At 45.8% G+C, this 14,761-nt stretch overlaps 1 protein-coding gene, 1 long non-coding RNA gene, 1 other non-coding gene and 1 pseudogene across 4 annotated transcripts; 1 reads left to right on the top strand and 3 right to left on the bottom strand.

Annotated features, from left to right (window-relative positions):
• Positions 1–737: 737 nt before the first annotated feature.
• LOC136521302 (large ribosomal subunit protein uL23-like) lies at positions 738–2,751 on the bottom strand. Of its 2 annotated transcripts, none has more exons than XM_066515014.1 (4): positions 2,649–2,751; positions 2,069–2,103; positions 1,255–1,615; positions 738–1,161 (listed from the first exon to the last, which is right to left on the bottom strand). In XM_066515014.1, the coding sequence occupies exons 2-4, from the start codon at positions 2,079–2,081 to the stop codon at positions 1,077–1,079; spliced, it is 459 nt and encodes a 152-aa protein (XP_066371111.1). In that variant the 5' UTR covers positions 2,082–2,103; positions 2,649–2,751; the 3' UTR covers positions 738–1,076. The 2 variants fall into 2 exon arrangements, with proteins under 2 accessions (XP_066371111.1, XP_066371112.1); XM_066515015.1 differs by having other exon boundaries at positions 2,654–2,675.
• A 1,483-nt stretch (positions 2,752–4,234) lies between these two features.
• Positions 4,235–4,312, top strand: LOC136524996 (small nucleolar RNA R160). The gene has a single exon (XR_010776333.1). It is a non-coding gene; the product is annotated as a small nucleolar RNA R160 (small nucleolar RNA).
• A 2,076-nt stretch (positions 4,313–6,388) lies between these two features.
• On the bottom strand, positions 6,389–11,209 carry LOC136521733 (F-box protein At5g07610-like; annotated as a pseudogene).
• Positions 11,210–13,132: 1,923 nt separating this feature from the next.
• On the bottom strand, positions 13,133–14,541 carry LOC136519504 (uncharacterized). The gene is made up of 3 exons (XR_010774941.1): positions 14,444–14,541; positions 13,947–14,360; positions 13,133–13,876 (listed from the first exon to the last, which is right to left on the bottom strand). It is a non-coding gene; the product is annotated as an uncharacterized lncRNA (long non-coding RNA).
• Between the last annotated feature and the right edge of the window lie 220 nt (positions 14,542–14,761).

The raw sequence follows: 14,761 nt of genomic DNA, 5'->3' as shown, positions 1-14,761 counted from the left end.
CAACATGTGCTCATCTATTTGCTACCCCAATGGATGCTCATTGATGCGGAGCTTAACGCCGGCAAGGAGCTCTAGGTCGCCCAGGTCAACAGACAGATGGATCGTTGCGGCGAGAGGGGCGAGCGCGCCCCACGGGCGGGGCGCGTGCGGCGCACGGCACAAGGCACGGCCGAGGGTCCGCAGCGCGAGATGCATGCTTCTACACTTCTACTCCTAGGGCCCGTTTTTTTAGATGCAAATTATTGGATATCTTTGAAGTCAAACACCTTTGCTCTTAGGGCCTGTTTTTTTATATATTTTTTAGGCACAAATTATTGGATATCTTGTAGTCGGTTACTTTGGATATCTTGAAGTACGCCTCTGCATTCTCCTTGTAAAAGGTTCACTTTGCAAGCTTTCACAAAATACAGCTACAATCTATATACAGGTTAATTACTGATAGCAACTAAACAGTGTTGGTAAATTGGCATTAGCAACCCCCCCCCCCCCCCCCCCCCCCCCCCCCCCCCCCCCCCCCCCCAAAAAAAACCATGCAGGGCGATCGAGTTCCCGCAACAGATTCAGCTATAACACAGAAGTGGAATAATGCCAGTACAGAATGGAATAATACAGGCACATGTAGTCTGAGGTTCAGAACAAGGCTTAGTTGAAAAAACAACCCAATATAACAAAAATTACTAGTAACACAGAAAAATCTGACGCTATGCTCAGAAATATAAGCAAGTACAAAGCAAAAATTAGCTCAACCGGTCACTTGGATGATATAAAATTCATAAGTGTGCATAAACACATGGTAATGGAGCCACTTAGGGCCATAGAAAGGAAGGGCGTACCCAGTGCAGAGAGCTCCCGCTCTGTGCGGGGTCTGGGGAAGGGTGCTAGTGGCAAGTCTTACCCTCGCCTGTGCAATGCGAGGAGACCGCGACTCGAACCCGAGACCTTCCGGTCACAGGCCGTAAGACTCTACCGCTTGCATCAGGCCCGCCCTTCGAGGGCCATAGAAAGGAATAGCTACAAAAACTCTCGTCTCACATAGAACTAGTAGGACACAGATGCCGAATCCAGTTGCCTGTAACTTAGATGATGCCGATTTTGTTGGCCACATCAAGAGCATCATAGTCAGGCGTCAGCTTCACATAAGCCTTCTTCTTCCCATCAGGCCTGCACAGACAAAGTAAGAATCACTCATTCACTCACAGTTGCACAAAATAACGAATTATGCAGAAAAAACTAACACTGGAGCAAAGTGCTAACCTGATCAGGGTGTTGACCTTCTTTGCCTGAATGTCATACATCTTCTTGACAGCGACCTTGATCTTCTTCTTGTCTGCCTTGAGGTCAACGATGAAGACCAGAGTGTTGTTATCTTCAATCTTCTTCATTGCCGATTCTGTGGTGAGGGGGTACTTGAGGATTTGGTACTGATCAAGCTTGTTTCTTCCAGTGGTGCTGATTCTTGGGTACTTCGGGTCCCTGGCCTTCTTCAGGGTCTTGGGGCGGTGAAATGTCACGGACGTGCGGATCTTCTTGGTCTTCTTCTTGCCTGCCCCAGACTTCACAGCCTTGGCAACCTTCAAGGCCTGGGCCTTGGCATCAGCCTTCTTGGCAGGAGCGGCTAATCAAACAATGCAATTAGATAAAATAGTCAGGTTCATGCATACTTACAGTAAGCCTATTAGATAGAAATAGTTCATGAAGTTTAGCATGGTGATTACTGATTATGCACAACAATAGACAGACTACCAATGTATTGATAAGATTGCATTAGAGATCCCACCTGTATTCAAGAGACAATGCAGTAATTAGAGTTTGCTAATTCTATACTCTCCCTTTTGAGATGATTCCAATGTTCTGGTCAAGGCACGAGTAACAGGTAGTGGTTAAATCAGAGTGCTAAATGTACAAATGCCAACTAGACCTGACACAATTCAACAATGGCAACACACATGCAAAGGAAACAGGAACTGCATAACACTGAGCACTCAATTTACAGCGATTTAAAGGTTGACACAGGGCATTTATTGATCAAGTGTGGCACACATAGAAATATGCAATATTAGGCGTGTACCTTTAGGAGCCATTTGAGCTTCCCAAAACTCCCTCCTGAATTGCAAACAGAGAAAGATCATTAAGTCAGGCGGCTGAAGATGCAAAGTAGAAGACACAATCATGAGAACTGGAATAGTGGAATGAATTACAGAAGGATCTTGTCGTCCAACATGAAAGCTACTTATTGACAACAATTCCCAGTCTAGTGTTGACCCAAAGTTAGCACCAAAAACAGAATCCTAGAAACACCATTACTAAATCTACCTCATGCCCAAATCAACCATGGCTAATAGACAGCATCCCTACATCTCATGACCCCATACTATCGCGTACTAAGGTCAAAGAGACTCGTCGCAAAACCTTCTCAATATTAACAGCAAAATTTATCGATAAGAACATATACACGAAATCTACGAGTCTGAAGAGAGCCTGACGCCCGAGCTACACCTCGCGAGACAACTCCCGCCGGCAAACCGACCGAAAACAAGCGCGCACAGAGCAGATCCGATCGCTTCCACGAAACGACCGAGCCAGCGCTACCCAACACGACGGCCGGACGAAATGGGGCGGGAGGAGGGCGGCGGCGGTGCGTGGCTTACCTTACCCCTCTCCTGGCGGCGGTCTGAGACGGACGCGAAGCGATGACGGCTGGGAGGAAACCCTAGTAGCCCCGGGGCAGAGGTTTAGAATGCGCGCTGGGTCATGATCGCCGTCGGCTGGATGGGCCGTTTATGGACCGGCCCACTTAGATTTGAGACGGGCGAAAGGTCCCATCGGTTCGGTTATGTGCCCACGGCCAGTTTAAGGACAGAAAGGGCCGCCTATTGGAGCCAATCATTCGGTCCAGTTAGATTTTTGTTGGGCTGTGGACTCGTGGGCCGTCACCGTCAGGTGCGTTTTTTATTTATTAACACCACCAAGTTCCAAGCGGATGTTGGAGAATGATTTGCCTTCCTGTACAGCTGGGGTATTCGGGATGCTCAGAAAACAGGGCAGCTGAGCTAGATACAAGTGATGGAGGCAGACGCCTTCCTACTCAAGATGGCAACGGGGCTCGATACCCGATACCCGACGGGTATTTGATATATTAGGGAACGGGGATAGGATCATATCTTTATCCGCGGGTATCTAAATAGGTAAGAATCCATCCCCGACGGGTATAGCGGGTACGAGAACGTTCTCCGTTTACCCGTCCCCGTTACCCGTCGGGGAACCCGACTATTTGAGTTGTCATGTGAGTATTAGGCTCAAAGAAGCTCAACATAGTTATTTTGACCCAAATCTGAACAATTATATATATAGTTTGTGTGTTCTAGGAACCCTAGTTTAATTTTTTCTCACCATCTCCGCCAGTAGCACAAGCATGCCTGCCTCACGAGCGCTCGTGCCCCTCACTTCCTCAGTTTGGTCTCTCTGCCACCTTTGCTCGTCCTCCTCGCAACCTTGCTCCTTCTCCTCGGCATCTCCGAGACTCCGACACTTATGCTCGGGTGAAGAAGAAACGTCTCCGATTGCAAAGCTGCGACCCAAAGTGTCCTTGTTTCCCGACCGATGCCCGACAGGTACGGGGATAGGCAAGAATCTATACCCAAGACAGTTAACGGGGACGGGGACGGGATGAATTCTCCGTAGCGGGAAAGAGAACGTTCCGACGATACCCGACGGGTACATCCCCGTTGCCATCCTTACTTCCTACCACTTCTCTGGGGTGATGAAGAGGTAATAGTAGGATTATCCCTGCTGTAATTATTTCCTCGAGGGAGTTATGACAACTCAGTGCTAAAATCTCTTGATATGAATAGACTGCTAAGGCCTAATTACCATTTTCATTAATAAAATTCCTCCAAATTTTTTGTATAGCTGCTACGAAATTCAGAGGTGAATGAGATGGGAATATCAACAATGGCCTAATTAATTGCTTTGTTAATTCATTTGTTTTTATTTTTCAGTTTGCCTAACACTTTACTTCACAACATGCTTTCCATCAATAGCTTGAAATAGATATGTGACGAATTCATGTTTTTGATTTTTATGGCAATTTCTAGATGTAAGGAATTTGATTTAAGAGTATGGTAACCAAAACAGCATATGTAAATACACATGATCCTTGAAATTCTCTGAATGCTTCCTTTACCTACATTTTTCTTATATCCAAATAATACCTGATTATGCTATAAAGAGCTAAAATATCGAGGTCATATGATCTGAAGTAGTATCTGATGTTGATATGTCCATTCATGGTCTTCAGCGTTCTCTGAATATTATTTTTATATTGATACTTGAGCCAAATACATGACAAAATACCTAACAATATGACTTCGCTTGAACTTATCAGCTGGCTTATCAGCTAGAATCTATAGTATTTTTCTCTCACAACAAAACAGCTTCAGCCACTTATCATACGGCTTTAATACCAGCCGAACATACAAATCAGCATTGTTGGAACACTATAGAAGCTATTTCATATACATTCTAGCTTCGTAACAAAGAGAGATGTCTGGGCTGCAACATTTGAGAACAACATTCATATCCACAAAACACCAAGAACTGTCAGCCTATGTATTTATATTAAGGTGGTTTAGTATATGTAGTAGTGCATTTTTTATTTATATACAGAGTCCGCACCTATCCCTATTCAATCATTTGTCAGTCTATTATTTTAAAACGAAACATGTTCCTGTCCCCGTAGCATCTAGCAAAAAGACATTTAAATCACCGTTCCTCGAACTTCCAAATGCATGTTCCCCGTTTTGTCTTCTTATTAGTGGCTTGGATTTAATTTGCTCCAACCATATTTGTTGTCTATGCCTCACAATTGTATACTTCGCTATTGGAAGAGAAGAGTTGAAGTTAACATCGAGGGTTTTCCCAGCAACATACTCTTTGAATCGAACGGTTCCTTTCAATTTCAAATTTATCAGCGGCCATTTCCTGTCTTTTATAACATGCTTGTACTCTTCTACTGCAGATACCTTGGTTGGCTATTCCCATGTTAGTTGTTAAAAAATAGCTCCCTGTGTAAGAGCCTGTGCTTGCGACTTAGGCCTCGTTTGCTGGTCTAAAACTTAGTTGAAACTGGCTGAAAAACATTGTTCTGGCTGAATTGTTGTGAGAGAAAAATATTGTTCTGGCTGAAAAAATAAACCGAATATGGGATAAGCCGAACAGGGCCTCGAGACCTGAACCGATCCATATCTGACAGTTCGTATTGTGAGTTCACTCGATCCGATGGCTAGCGGGTTAATGGGCGACAAGGACATCGAGTACACCTGAGTTTTGGCTCAGGATTAGCAGCCTGTTCGTTTGGCTGGTTCGTATCGTTGCTGGTTCGTGAAGAAATACTGCTGACTGGTTTGTGTTAGAGAAAAATATTATTTCGGCTGAAAATTTATGATCGTTTACGATAAGCTACGGCTAAATGAACAGGCTGATATTACAAAGATATTTACAAGGCCGTTTCATATCCAATAAATGTGACGATGATCTATCAAAGTACAATCGGCTACTACATCCACTAATGTTTTTCCATGACGAATTACCTAATATCAGTTCTATTACAGTGGTCAAGTTCACAAAATATTCATCAATGGTTCATAAAAAAGAAGCAACCAACGAGATCAGAGAAATGCTAATACATGACCCAACTAGCTTGAAATGGTAGGCACTCTACGCAGGTGCGCAACGCCGGGCGTTGCTTTCTAGTTCTATGCTAAATTCTATTTTCCTTCCCAGCTGTGACAAAAATTTCAAATAATTACATTTGAACAAGTGTTAAGGAATGGAATACATTTCTAAGCTGTGATCAGGGGAGCCAAACTACGGCATCACCTAGGGCTTGGCACTTGGAGCCCTTCGATCCTCGAGTCCTCTATTGTCTATTATCTTTACACTGTTACACCATATTTTCTTGTTTATTTTAAATCTAAATTGGAGTCAGTTTCGAAGATTATTTCAGAGTAGAAAGCTCTTGACATGCTCCAGCGAGGTAATGACCTTGCTGATCTCAACGAATATGCTCAGCTACTTTCCAAGGAAGAACAAGCAGCCAATTGGAGTCAATTTACAGGTTTCAGCAAGGAGCTGACAGCTAGCTACCGACACAGGACATTTTTCAGAACTTCAATACAGATTTAAATCTGAATCCCACTTGAAGAAAGAACATGTCATAAGTTGTCATGAAAGCACAAGCTCAACTATTGATTCATGGAAAGAAAACAATTGACATTTAGAAATACAGTTTTTTCTCAGGGTTTCATGACATTTAGAAATAGGCATATAGCTGTCTCTCAGCATCGGGTAGGTCCAACATTATACTTCTCTTGGAGAGAACTAACCTTCTTCCAGGCAGATCCTGAGTATACAATTCTTCCAAGCAGATCCGGTTGGATCAATGTGCCTTGGGAATGCCTCTACCATTACCAACATTACAACTGATGTCCTATTTGGAATATAAGATGTGGCATGTCTACATGACAGTTAATTGCACATATTACATTTAAAACTATACAAGTTTCCTCCAAAGAGATTGCCTGTCCAGCACATCTGTTTTTTCTCTAGCCTAAATAAGACTTTTGGGTTCTAAACTTTTGATGTAACCACAAGCCTTCAATTTGAAATGATTCCATACATGCAACACATTAGCAAAATATGGAAGATAACTTTTATTTGATTGACATAAATAAACACACGGCCAAAGAAACTAAATTCACAGTAAATAATTGCTCATTAACACAGCCACGAAAAAAACATGCTAATCATAAAACTTATCACCAAAAATCAAAATTGTTCCAAGTTGCGCATAAGCATTCATTAATATAACTAGCATCCATAAAGGTACACTACTACACTACATAAATATCCAAACAGGTTTGCAGTACTAATTAGACAAAAGCATGAGAAGGCATACATCCAATGTCTCAACAGGCTTGCACTACTAATTAAGAAGGCATACATCCAAGCACAACCAGAACATTTCACCTGAGTCTACTGGAATTTAACCAAGCTGCTAGCTCATACTTAGAGCACACACTTTCAGTACTTATTTGTGAGATCTGATGATTCTGAGAAATAGGGAACGTAACGAGCAAAATCACACGGGTCTTTGCGATCTTTGAAAGTGGCAATGACACTCACTTCCTTACGGTCCATGTCGTATGCTGTCAGCTTACAAGACTCCTGAAGAAAGAAAACCACATTACAGTCTTGATGAATGTCAACCACTTGAAACTCGTTCAAGTCTTCTGTTTCTCCAAATACATCAAAAGAGTCCAAGTCCACAGTGTTCTTCAACACCCATTCCTGTGTATCATAATTCTGAAGAACCCAGATGGATAGTTTGTCGTTATTTTCATCAGCAGACTCTATAGTCACGCAATGTAGGTGCCCTTGGGATTGACCTAAATAACATGTAATGTTGTGCGTTTGGCTCCCATCAGCCATACCTGGTACACAGTGATCATCCTTCTTGCCTTCACTTGTATATCTACAACAAGTATGTGCTGTCTATCTGGGCCCCAAACTATCAAATGTAGGAAGCCATTAACAAAGGCGCAACGATAGTCGAGAACCTCTAGTGTGAACTGATGATGCCAGCCTTCCAACTGTCCTTGCTCTTTTTGTTCATCGATTTGGTTTTGGCTCCAGGTCCCATTTTCAGACGAGTAAACATGCAACGACATTATCTCCATGTCCACATCGGGCATCTGGAACTGGACCAAGTGAAAGTGAGAGGATACCGCCGGATCAAAAGCCAAATAGGTGTGACTTAGCGCTTCACGAGAGCCGCAAGCGGGCACGGCTAACCATTGCTTTGTGGTCGGGTTGCACACCATATAGGTACCCGCCGATAGGTAAGACGGCTCCTGACGGTGCCTGAAAAGGATAAGCCTGTTGCAGGAATCCAAGAAGAAGGTCTTGATCCCAGTCCGTTCCATCAGGAAGGAGAAGGAAGGGTCGATGTCCATAGGCACGGATCTCACTGTCAGGTCGATGAAACTGAAACTGATACTGGCCAATTTAGTGTCATCAACCTCGGAGTCGGCCGTCTCGACGAACAATCCTTGCATGGCTTGGGGCAGCTTCTTACGGTTGTCAGGGTCGGCGATGAGGTCACGCCAGGCCTTGGACACGCACTTGAACCGGCAGATGGACTTGGCCGGGACGCGGGAGAGGATCTCTATCAGGGGGTCGTCAGGGAGGCCGGGCACAGTGCCGTCGCTCTTCTTGGAGCAGCCCTCCATGCTTCCCTCCGAGAGCTATCTGTGTTAAAAGCAGGGACCGAGCCAGATGTAGGTGTGAGGGGATGTGAGTGAGAAAATGCAACAATGGGGAGGAAAAGGGGGCTTACCAGACACCGGAGATGGCCGTGATCGAGGGCGCCGGCGCAAGGCGGTGCCGAGGATGATGATCGAATGGGGATTTCTAAACCCTAGTCGTCAGCTCGTTGTCCGTGGAGTGGAGATGCTGGCTGCGGCCGGAGCGACCAAATGAGCCATCGGTGCCCTCCATGCCTCCCTCCGTGAGCAATCTGTGAAAAGCGGGGACCGACCGAGATGGAGGTGTGAGGGGATGACAGAAAAAAAATGCAACAATGGTGAGGCAAAGGGGCTTACCAGACACCGGAGATGGCCGTGATCGACGGCGCCGGCACAGGGCGGTGCCGAGGCTGAAGATCGAATTCGATTGATTTGGGGGATTTCTAAACCCTAGAACCGCCCGCACGTGAGCGCGTCCGCTCAGTGTCTGTGGAGCGGAGAGGCCGGTTGAGGCCGGAGCGAGCAAATAAGCTCTCGGTGGAGTGCGGACAAATGAGGCTGGCTGGCTGGCTTCCTTTTTCCTTTTTTCTTTTTTTTGAGAAACGGCTGGTTGGCTTCATGTAAAAGCAGTTTTGAGTCGGGCCAAAATAATGTAAAGAGAGGCAGGCTTCAGCCTCTACCAAAATCTAACATAAGAAGAGTTTGTAAAGAGATACTTGACAGAATATCCCCCAAAATATTATCCATGAATAAGAATACATGGAAATTTTACCATTATAACTATTATTTATACCTTATTATTATTTAGTGGTTGGATATTTTATTGGGTTTAATATCTAGCGTATCTCAACTGCTTCGAACTAAAAAGCTTTGTTGTTGTATCTACCCATGCTGATAACTAAATATCCTACTGAACTCATTTCCTTTCAACTCATTCACCATTTGGTAAGGAAACTTATTTCAATTACCAAAACAAAACAAAACATTCAAGGCAAAATATGGCAGAGTTGTCATCTAGCATGATTTTCAATTATTGGCATGTTGTCACACCATGATGCACGGTACCAACATCAATACAATCTTCTCAACTACTGATCGTGATAAAGACAGGATATAAGAGTAATTTGGCAATCTTCTCAACTACTGATCCTGAATTCCTGATAAAGACTTTATTTATTGACAGGGCAGTGGAATTATACATTTTTTTTATTTTCTCTGTTCTATAAATTAGCTAAAGAATGTAAGTGCCCTGCAGATTCAGTCCATTTGGCTTGAGGTGGGATCCAAAAACCCCAATTCATTTGTTTGCCAGATGAAATAGTTAAATGCATGTATACATCAGATGCTTGAATTCATGCCCATATATGGCAAGTGTTAGAAAAGTGAGCATAACAATACATGTGATGCTTGTACAATTGTACCTACAACTGAAGGTCCTTTCACTAGTCATTTTATTGATTAGTCAGTTGCTTGATGACATTTACATTAAGATCTAGCAATCGGTACTACTACAAAGTAGTTTCTGTTACAAACATGCAGTTACCGGAAGGTTGTACTCAGCAATATTTAAGTAAAGTTTGAAATCCATGATAACGGGCATATACTCACAATCAGGGATCTTCTTAAAGCGCTTCAATAACTTCACAATGCCCCAATTGTACTGATGTTCAGTCAACCCATACCATGCACCTGCAAAGGAGGTCGCCAGGACCCGTAGCTGCGCCAGCTCACCCAGCTGGACCCACCTCGGATCATATTCATCAAGGCACCCGAACCTTTCCAGAACCGGAGCAGTGATGTCAGCCACTGGAGCAGTGATGCCAGCCACTGGTTGCCTCTTGAAGAAGCAATTAAAGATATGCAGATCTCTCAGCATTGGCGACACAACCGTGAGATGCTGTAACCCTTTCAGGTTATGCAAAAACATACTGACGAGAAACTCTGAACAGATACCAAGATTCGACACCCCTTGAGCGTCGAAAAGATGGAGTAGTTGCAGCGAAGGGCAGCGGGACGACGATCAGTATCGCCGATGTCCAAGGCGCCTTGGAACCGTGGCTCAGAACTAGCCCAGTAAGCTTCGTGAACACGCCCGACGGTGGAAGTGCGAGGTGAAGGTAACCTAAGTGGACGAAAAGCTGTACGGCCCCGTCGAAGCAGGGCAGCTCAATGGCTTCCCTTGCCAGGACCTTCTTCCGATCCTCAGGTACCTCGTTGCGGAAAAAGAGCGCGTTGGTGAGGCGGGGCGCGGCGAGGCGGAGTACCGCGGCCGTGTCCGCAGGGTCGGCGTCGTTGGCGACGACGCTCAGCATCCACAGCGAGGGGGCCGAGTGTTGGGCGAGCGCCGCGCGCGCGGAGGCAGGCGAGGGCAGCGCGCGGGCTGGTTCGGCGGGGAGCGGGGAACGCAGCGCTGGCAAATGCGTCAAGAGGCGGCGCCAGCGGTGGGAGCGAACCCTGGACCGCGCGGCGGTAGCGGGCGAGGGCAGCGCGAGGGCCGGTTCGGCAGGCGGCGGGAACAACAGCACCGGGAGCTGCGCCCAGAGGCGGCGCCAGCGGCGGGAGTGGACGCTGGTCCGCGCGGCGGCGGCGGCGGACGGGAGGTGGCTGAGGATGAAGAGGAGGACGTCGTCGGGTAGCGCGCTGAGGCGGTCCTCCCCCTCGCCGCGGCCACCACCTTCGTCACCACCGCCGGCGAGATCTGGGGGAGGGAGGGTTGGGGGCGTGCGGCGGTTTCCCCCGGATATGCAGAGCGCCGACCGGAATTCCTCCCAAATGTCACACATCGTCAATTCAACGCCGCCGGCGAGATCTGGGGGAAGGAGGGTTGTGTTGGGTCTCTCCCGGCGTTCGAGATTTCTGTGTTGGTCGCCGACGAAATCTGAGTGTTGGGGGTTTTTGGTTTTGAACGGAGGCCAGCCAGTTCGCCACCAGTACACAAGAGCTCAGAGAGTATTTCTCGTCGGGAAAAAAAAAAGATCTCATTTCCAGGCCGGGCTGTAATGGAAAAAGGCCAGATCATTTTGGTGTAAAACCAACTCGCCTGGCCCAACTTAACTCAACTCACAACTGACAAAAATCTTAGCTTCTTAAAGCACTGCAATAGTTTAAAAAACAATTTGTAAATCAATAAGTTTCCTGAGTGGCTAAAAAATTTAGAAGCACATTTGCTGGGTTCTTTTTCAGTGATTTCAAGACCTGTCGAGCAGAAAATTAGGGGAAGGAAGCAAACCTAATATAATGGTCTGCTGCAATCACACTGTAACATCGATATCGATAAGAATAAGATCATCCACAGTCAAACTGAGTCATGAATAACCACAACAGAGTCTGTCTACTACACAACCATGTGTTTTATGTAATTTCAACACATGAATTTTTTTGCACCATATAATTAAGATCCAACAACCTCCACCCTCTTTCTACCTCCAAGCTCCAGCCTTCTACCTCCAGACAATCACAAGATCATAGATCCACAGATCACAAGAAATATTTTTTTTCTATGGAATGACAAATCACATATCGCAGAGGAGGAGGAGGAGAGGCCTACCTGGAGCCGGATTCGCCGCCGCCGCCGCCACCACCACCACCGCCACTGCCATGGCCGGCGCGGGCGCGGGGAGGCACGCCGGGCGCGGGCGCGGATGCCGGGGCGAGCTCGCCGGTTGCCGTCGCCGACGCCGGTGGTCACCGGTGAGAAAAGAGAGAGGGAGAGAGAAAAAATCCATGGGTTTTTTTGTGCTAAAACACATGTGTGTTGTATAGCATTTCTGTATGAAAAATGGCATACGCAGTATTGCTAAAAAAAAGTTTTTCGTGCTCATGGAACCCAACTTAAGAGTCCCTCAGTTGTACCTGCACTGTTGAAATTCTGAAACAGATCTGTTCTTTTGTGTCGCTTATTCTCACATCTCATTGCTTATTTATATGCAGCCAATCTAGTACGCTTCTCTGTTCAGTTTCTGGAATATAGAAACCAGCTGGAAATCATCTTCTAACGAATAGTCAGGGTAAAAATCTTGTTTCATTCAGAGAGAGTCCCGTAACAACTCTTCAGTGCAACACAGTATCCATACAAACATCCTAGACAAGTGGCCGTATGGCTCCAGAATTCACGAATCACGATAAGTTCCTTTGAAGCTCTTAAACAGAAGTTAATCCCTGAATAATTTACTAAGGTTAAATTAGCAAATGCAATCACAGACTAAACAAGGCACACCAGGGAAGTAGCAATTAGTGCATGTCATAGGGAAGCTTTGTTTTATCACGAGCCACATAGCCCACACTTGAACAGAGGTAAAGCTGTTGGATACCCACTAAGCTACAGCCATGGCTCTTTCTCAGCAAGACACGTCCCTTTAAGCTCCCCTAGCCTACTGGTACCTTGTCCTTCACCGCATTACGATATAGGTAAAACTCCATGCAAGTCTCTGGCCTAGAGAGGTCATGTAGCTCCTTTCAAAGCTCCTCATCGACAGAGACCGAAGGATCAAAATTTATAGTAACTGTTTTGAGCACTGGTGTCCATCCCAATAGAAATTGTTCAACTTGTGCAACAACATTCATTAATATAACTAGCATCCATAAAGGTACACTACATAAATGTCTCAATAGGCTTTCAGTACTAATAAGATCAATAGCATGAGAAGGCATACATCCAATGTCTCAACAGGCTTGCAGTACTAATTAAGAAGGCATACATCCAAGCACAAGCATAACATTTCACCTGAGTCTATTGGAATTTAACCAAGCTGTTAGCTCATACTTAGAGCACACATTTTCAGTGCTTCAGCCTGTCGTTTCGGCTAGATTGGCTTATAAGCTGGTGGCTGAAGTACTGCTGGCTGGTTTGGTGTGAGAGGAAAACACTGTTGGCTGGCTGATAAGCCAAGCCAGATACAGATAGTTACAGCCTGCTGAACAGGCTGCTTATTTGTGAGAACCGGTGATTCCGAGAAATAGGGAACGTAACGAGCAAAATCACATTGGTCTTTGTCATCTTTGAAAGTCGCAATGACACTCGCTTCCTTACAGTCCATGTCGTATGCTGTCAGCTTACAGTAGTCATGAAGAAAGAAAACCACATTACAGTCTTGATGAATGTCAACCACTTGAAACTCTAAGAAGCGTCCTGTTTCTCCAAAGACATCCAAAGAGTTCACAGTGTTCTTCAACACCTATTCATGTGTATCATAATCCTGAAGAACTCCGGTGGATAGTTTTTCGTTCTTTTTAGTCACACAATGTAGGTGCCCTTGGGACTGACCTAAATAACAAACAAAGGCGTGCCCGGGCCTCCCATCAGCCATACCCGGCACAAGGATCATCCTTCTTGCCTTCCCTTGTACATCTACAACAAGTATGTGCTGTAGATCTGAGTGACTAACAATCACATGTAGGAAGCCATTAACAAAGGCACAAAGATGGTTGAGAGTCTCCCTGTCTAGTGTAAACTGATGATGCCAGCCTTCCAACTGCCCTTGCTCTTTTTGTTCATCAATTTGGTTTTGACTCCAGGTCCCAGTTTCAGATGAGTAAACATGCAACGCCACTATCTCCTCGTACAGATCGGGCATCTGGAATTGGACCAAGTGAAAGTGAGAGGACAAGGCCGGAGCGAAAGCCAAATAGGTGTAGACGACTGACCATTGCTTTGTGGTTGGGTTGCACACGGTATAGTAAAGGGGATCAGATGGCTCCTGACGATGCCCGAAAAGGATAAGCCCGTTGCAGGAATCTAAGATGAAGGTCTTGATCCCAGTCATTTCCGTCAGGTCTATGAAACTGAAACTGATACGCTCCAATACATCCGATTCATCATCGTCAACCTCGGAGACCTCGGACGTCTCGACGAACAGTCCTTGCATGGCTTGGGGCAGTTTCTTACGGTTGTCAGGGTCGGCGATGAGGTCGCGCCAGGCCTTGGACACGCGCTTGAAGCGGCAGACGGACTTGGCAGGGACACGGGAGAGGATCTCCACCAGGGGTCGTCAGGGAGACCGGACACCGCGCCGCCGCTCGTCTTGGAGCAGCCCTCCATGCCTCCCCCGAGAGCAATCTCTGTGAAAAGCAGGGACCGAGCGAGATGGAGGTGTGAGGGGATGCTAGGGGAAAATGCAGCAATGGAGGCAAAGGGAGCTTACCAGGAGATCGCCGTGGTCGACGGCGCCGGCGCAGGGCGATGCCGAGGCTGAAGATCGAATTCGAATCGAATGGAGGATTAGGGGGATTTCTAAAGAGCCTTTTATCTGTACGTCATTATAAAAGACTGTCCTCGTACCACTAACAAATCCGAACATATATATAGATGTCATTGTGATAAACTTTTTTTCTTCATATATATATAGATGTCATTGTGATAAACTTTTTTTCTTCCACACCACTTCGTCCAGTTCTGTCTCTAACGCTGTCGAATAGATGAAATAACCATTTTGTCTTGTAACAGGTCTGTTTGTCAGCCA

The sequence above is a fragment of the Miscanthus floridulus genome, chromosome 18, assembly GCF_019320115.1.
Source record: "Miscanthus floridulus cultivar M001 chromosome 18, ASM1932011v1, whole genome shotgun sequence".
NCBI lineage: Eukaryota > Viridiplantae > Streptophyta > Magnoliopsida > Poales > Poaceae > Miscanthus > Miscanthus floridulus.
The sequence above is the reverse complement of the archived record's forward strand: the minus strand, read 5'-3'. Positions and strand labels throughout refer to the sequence as shown.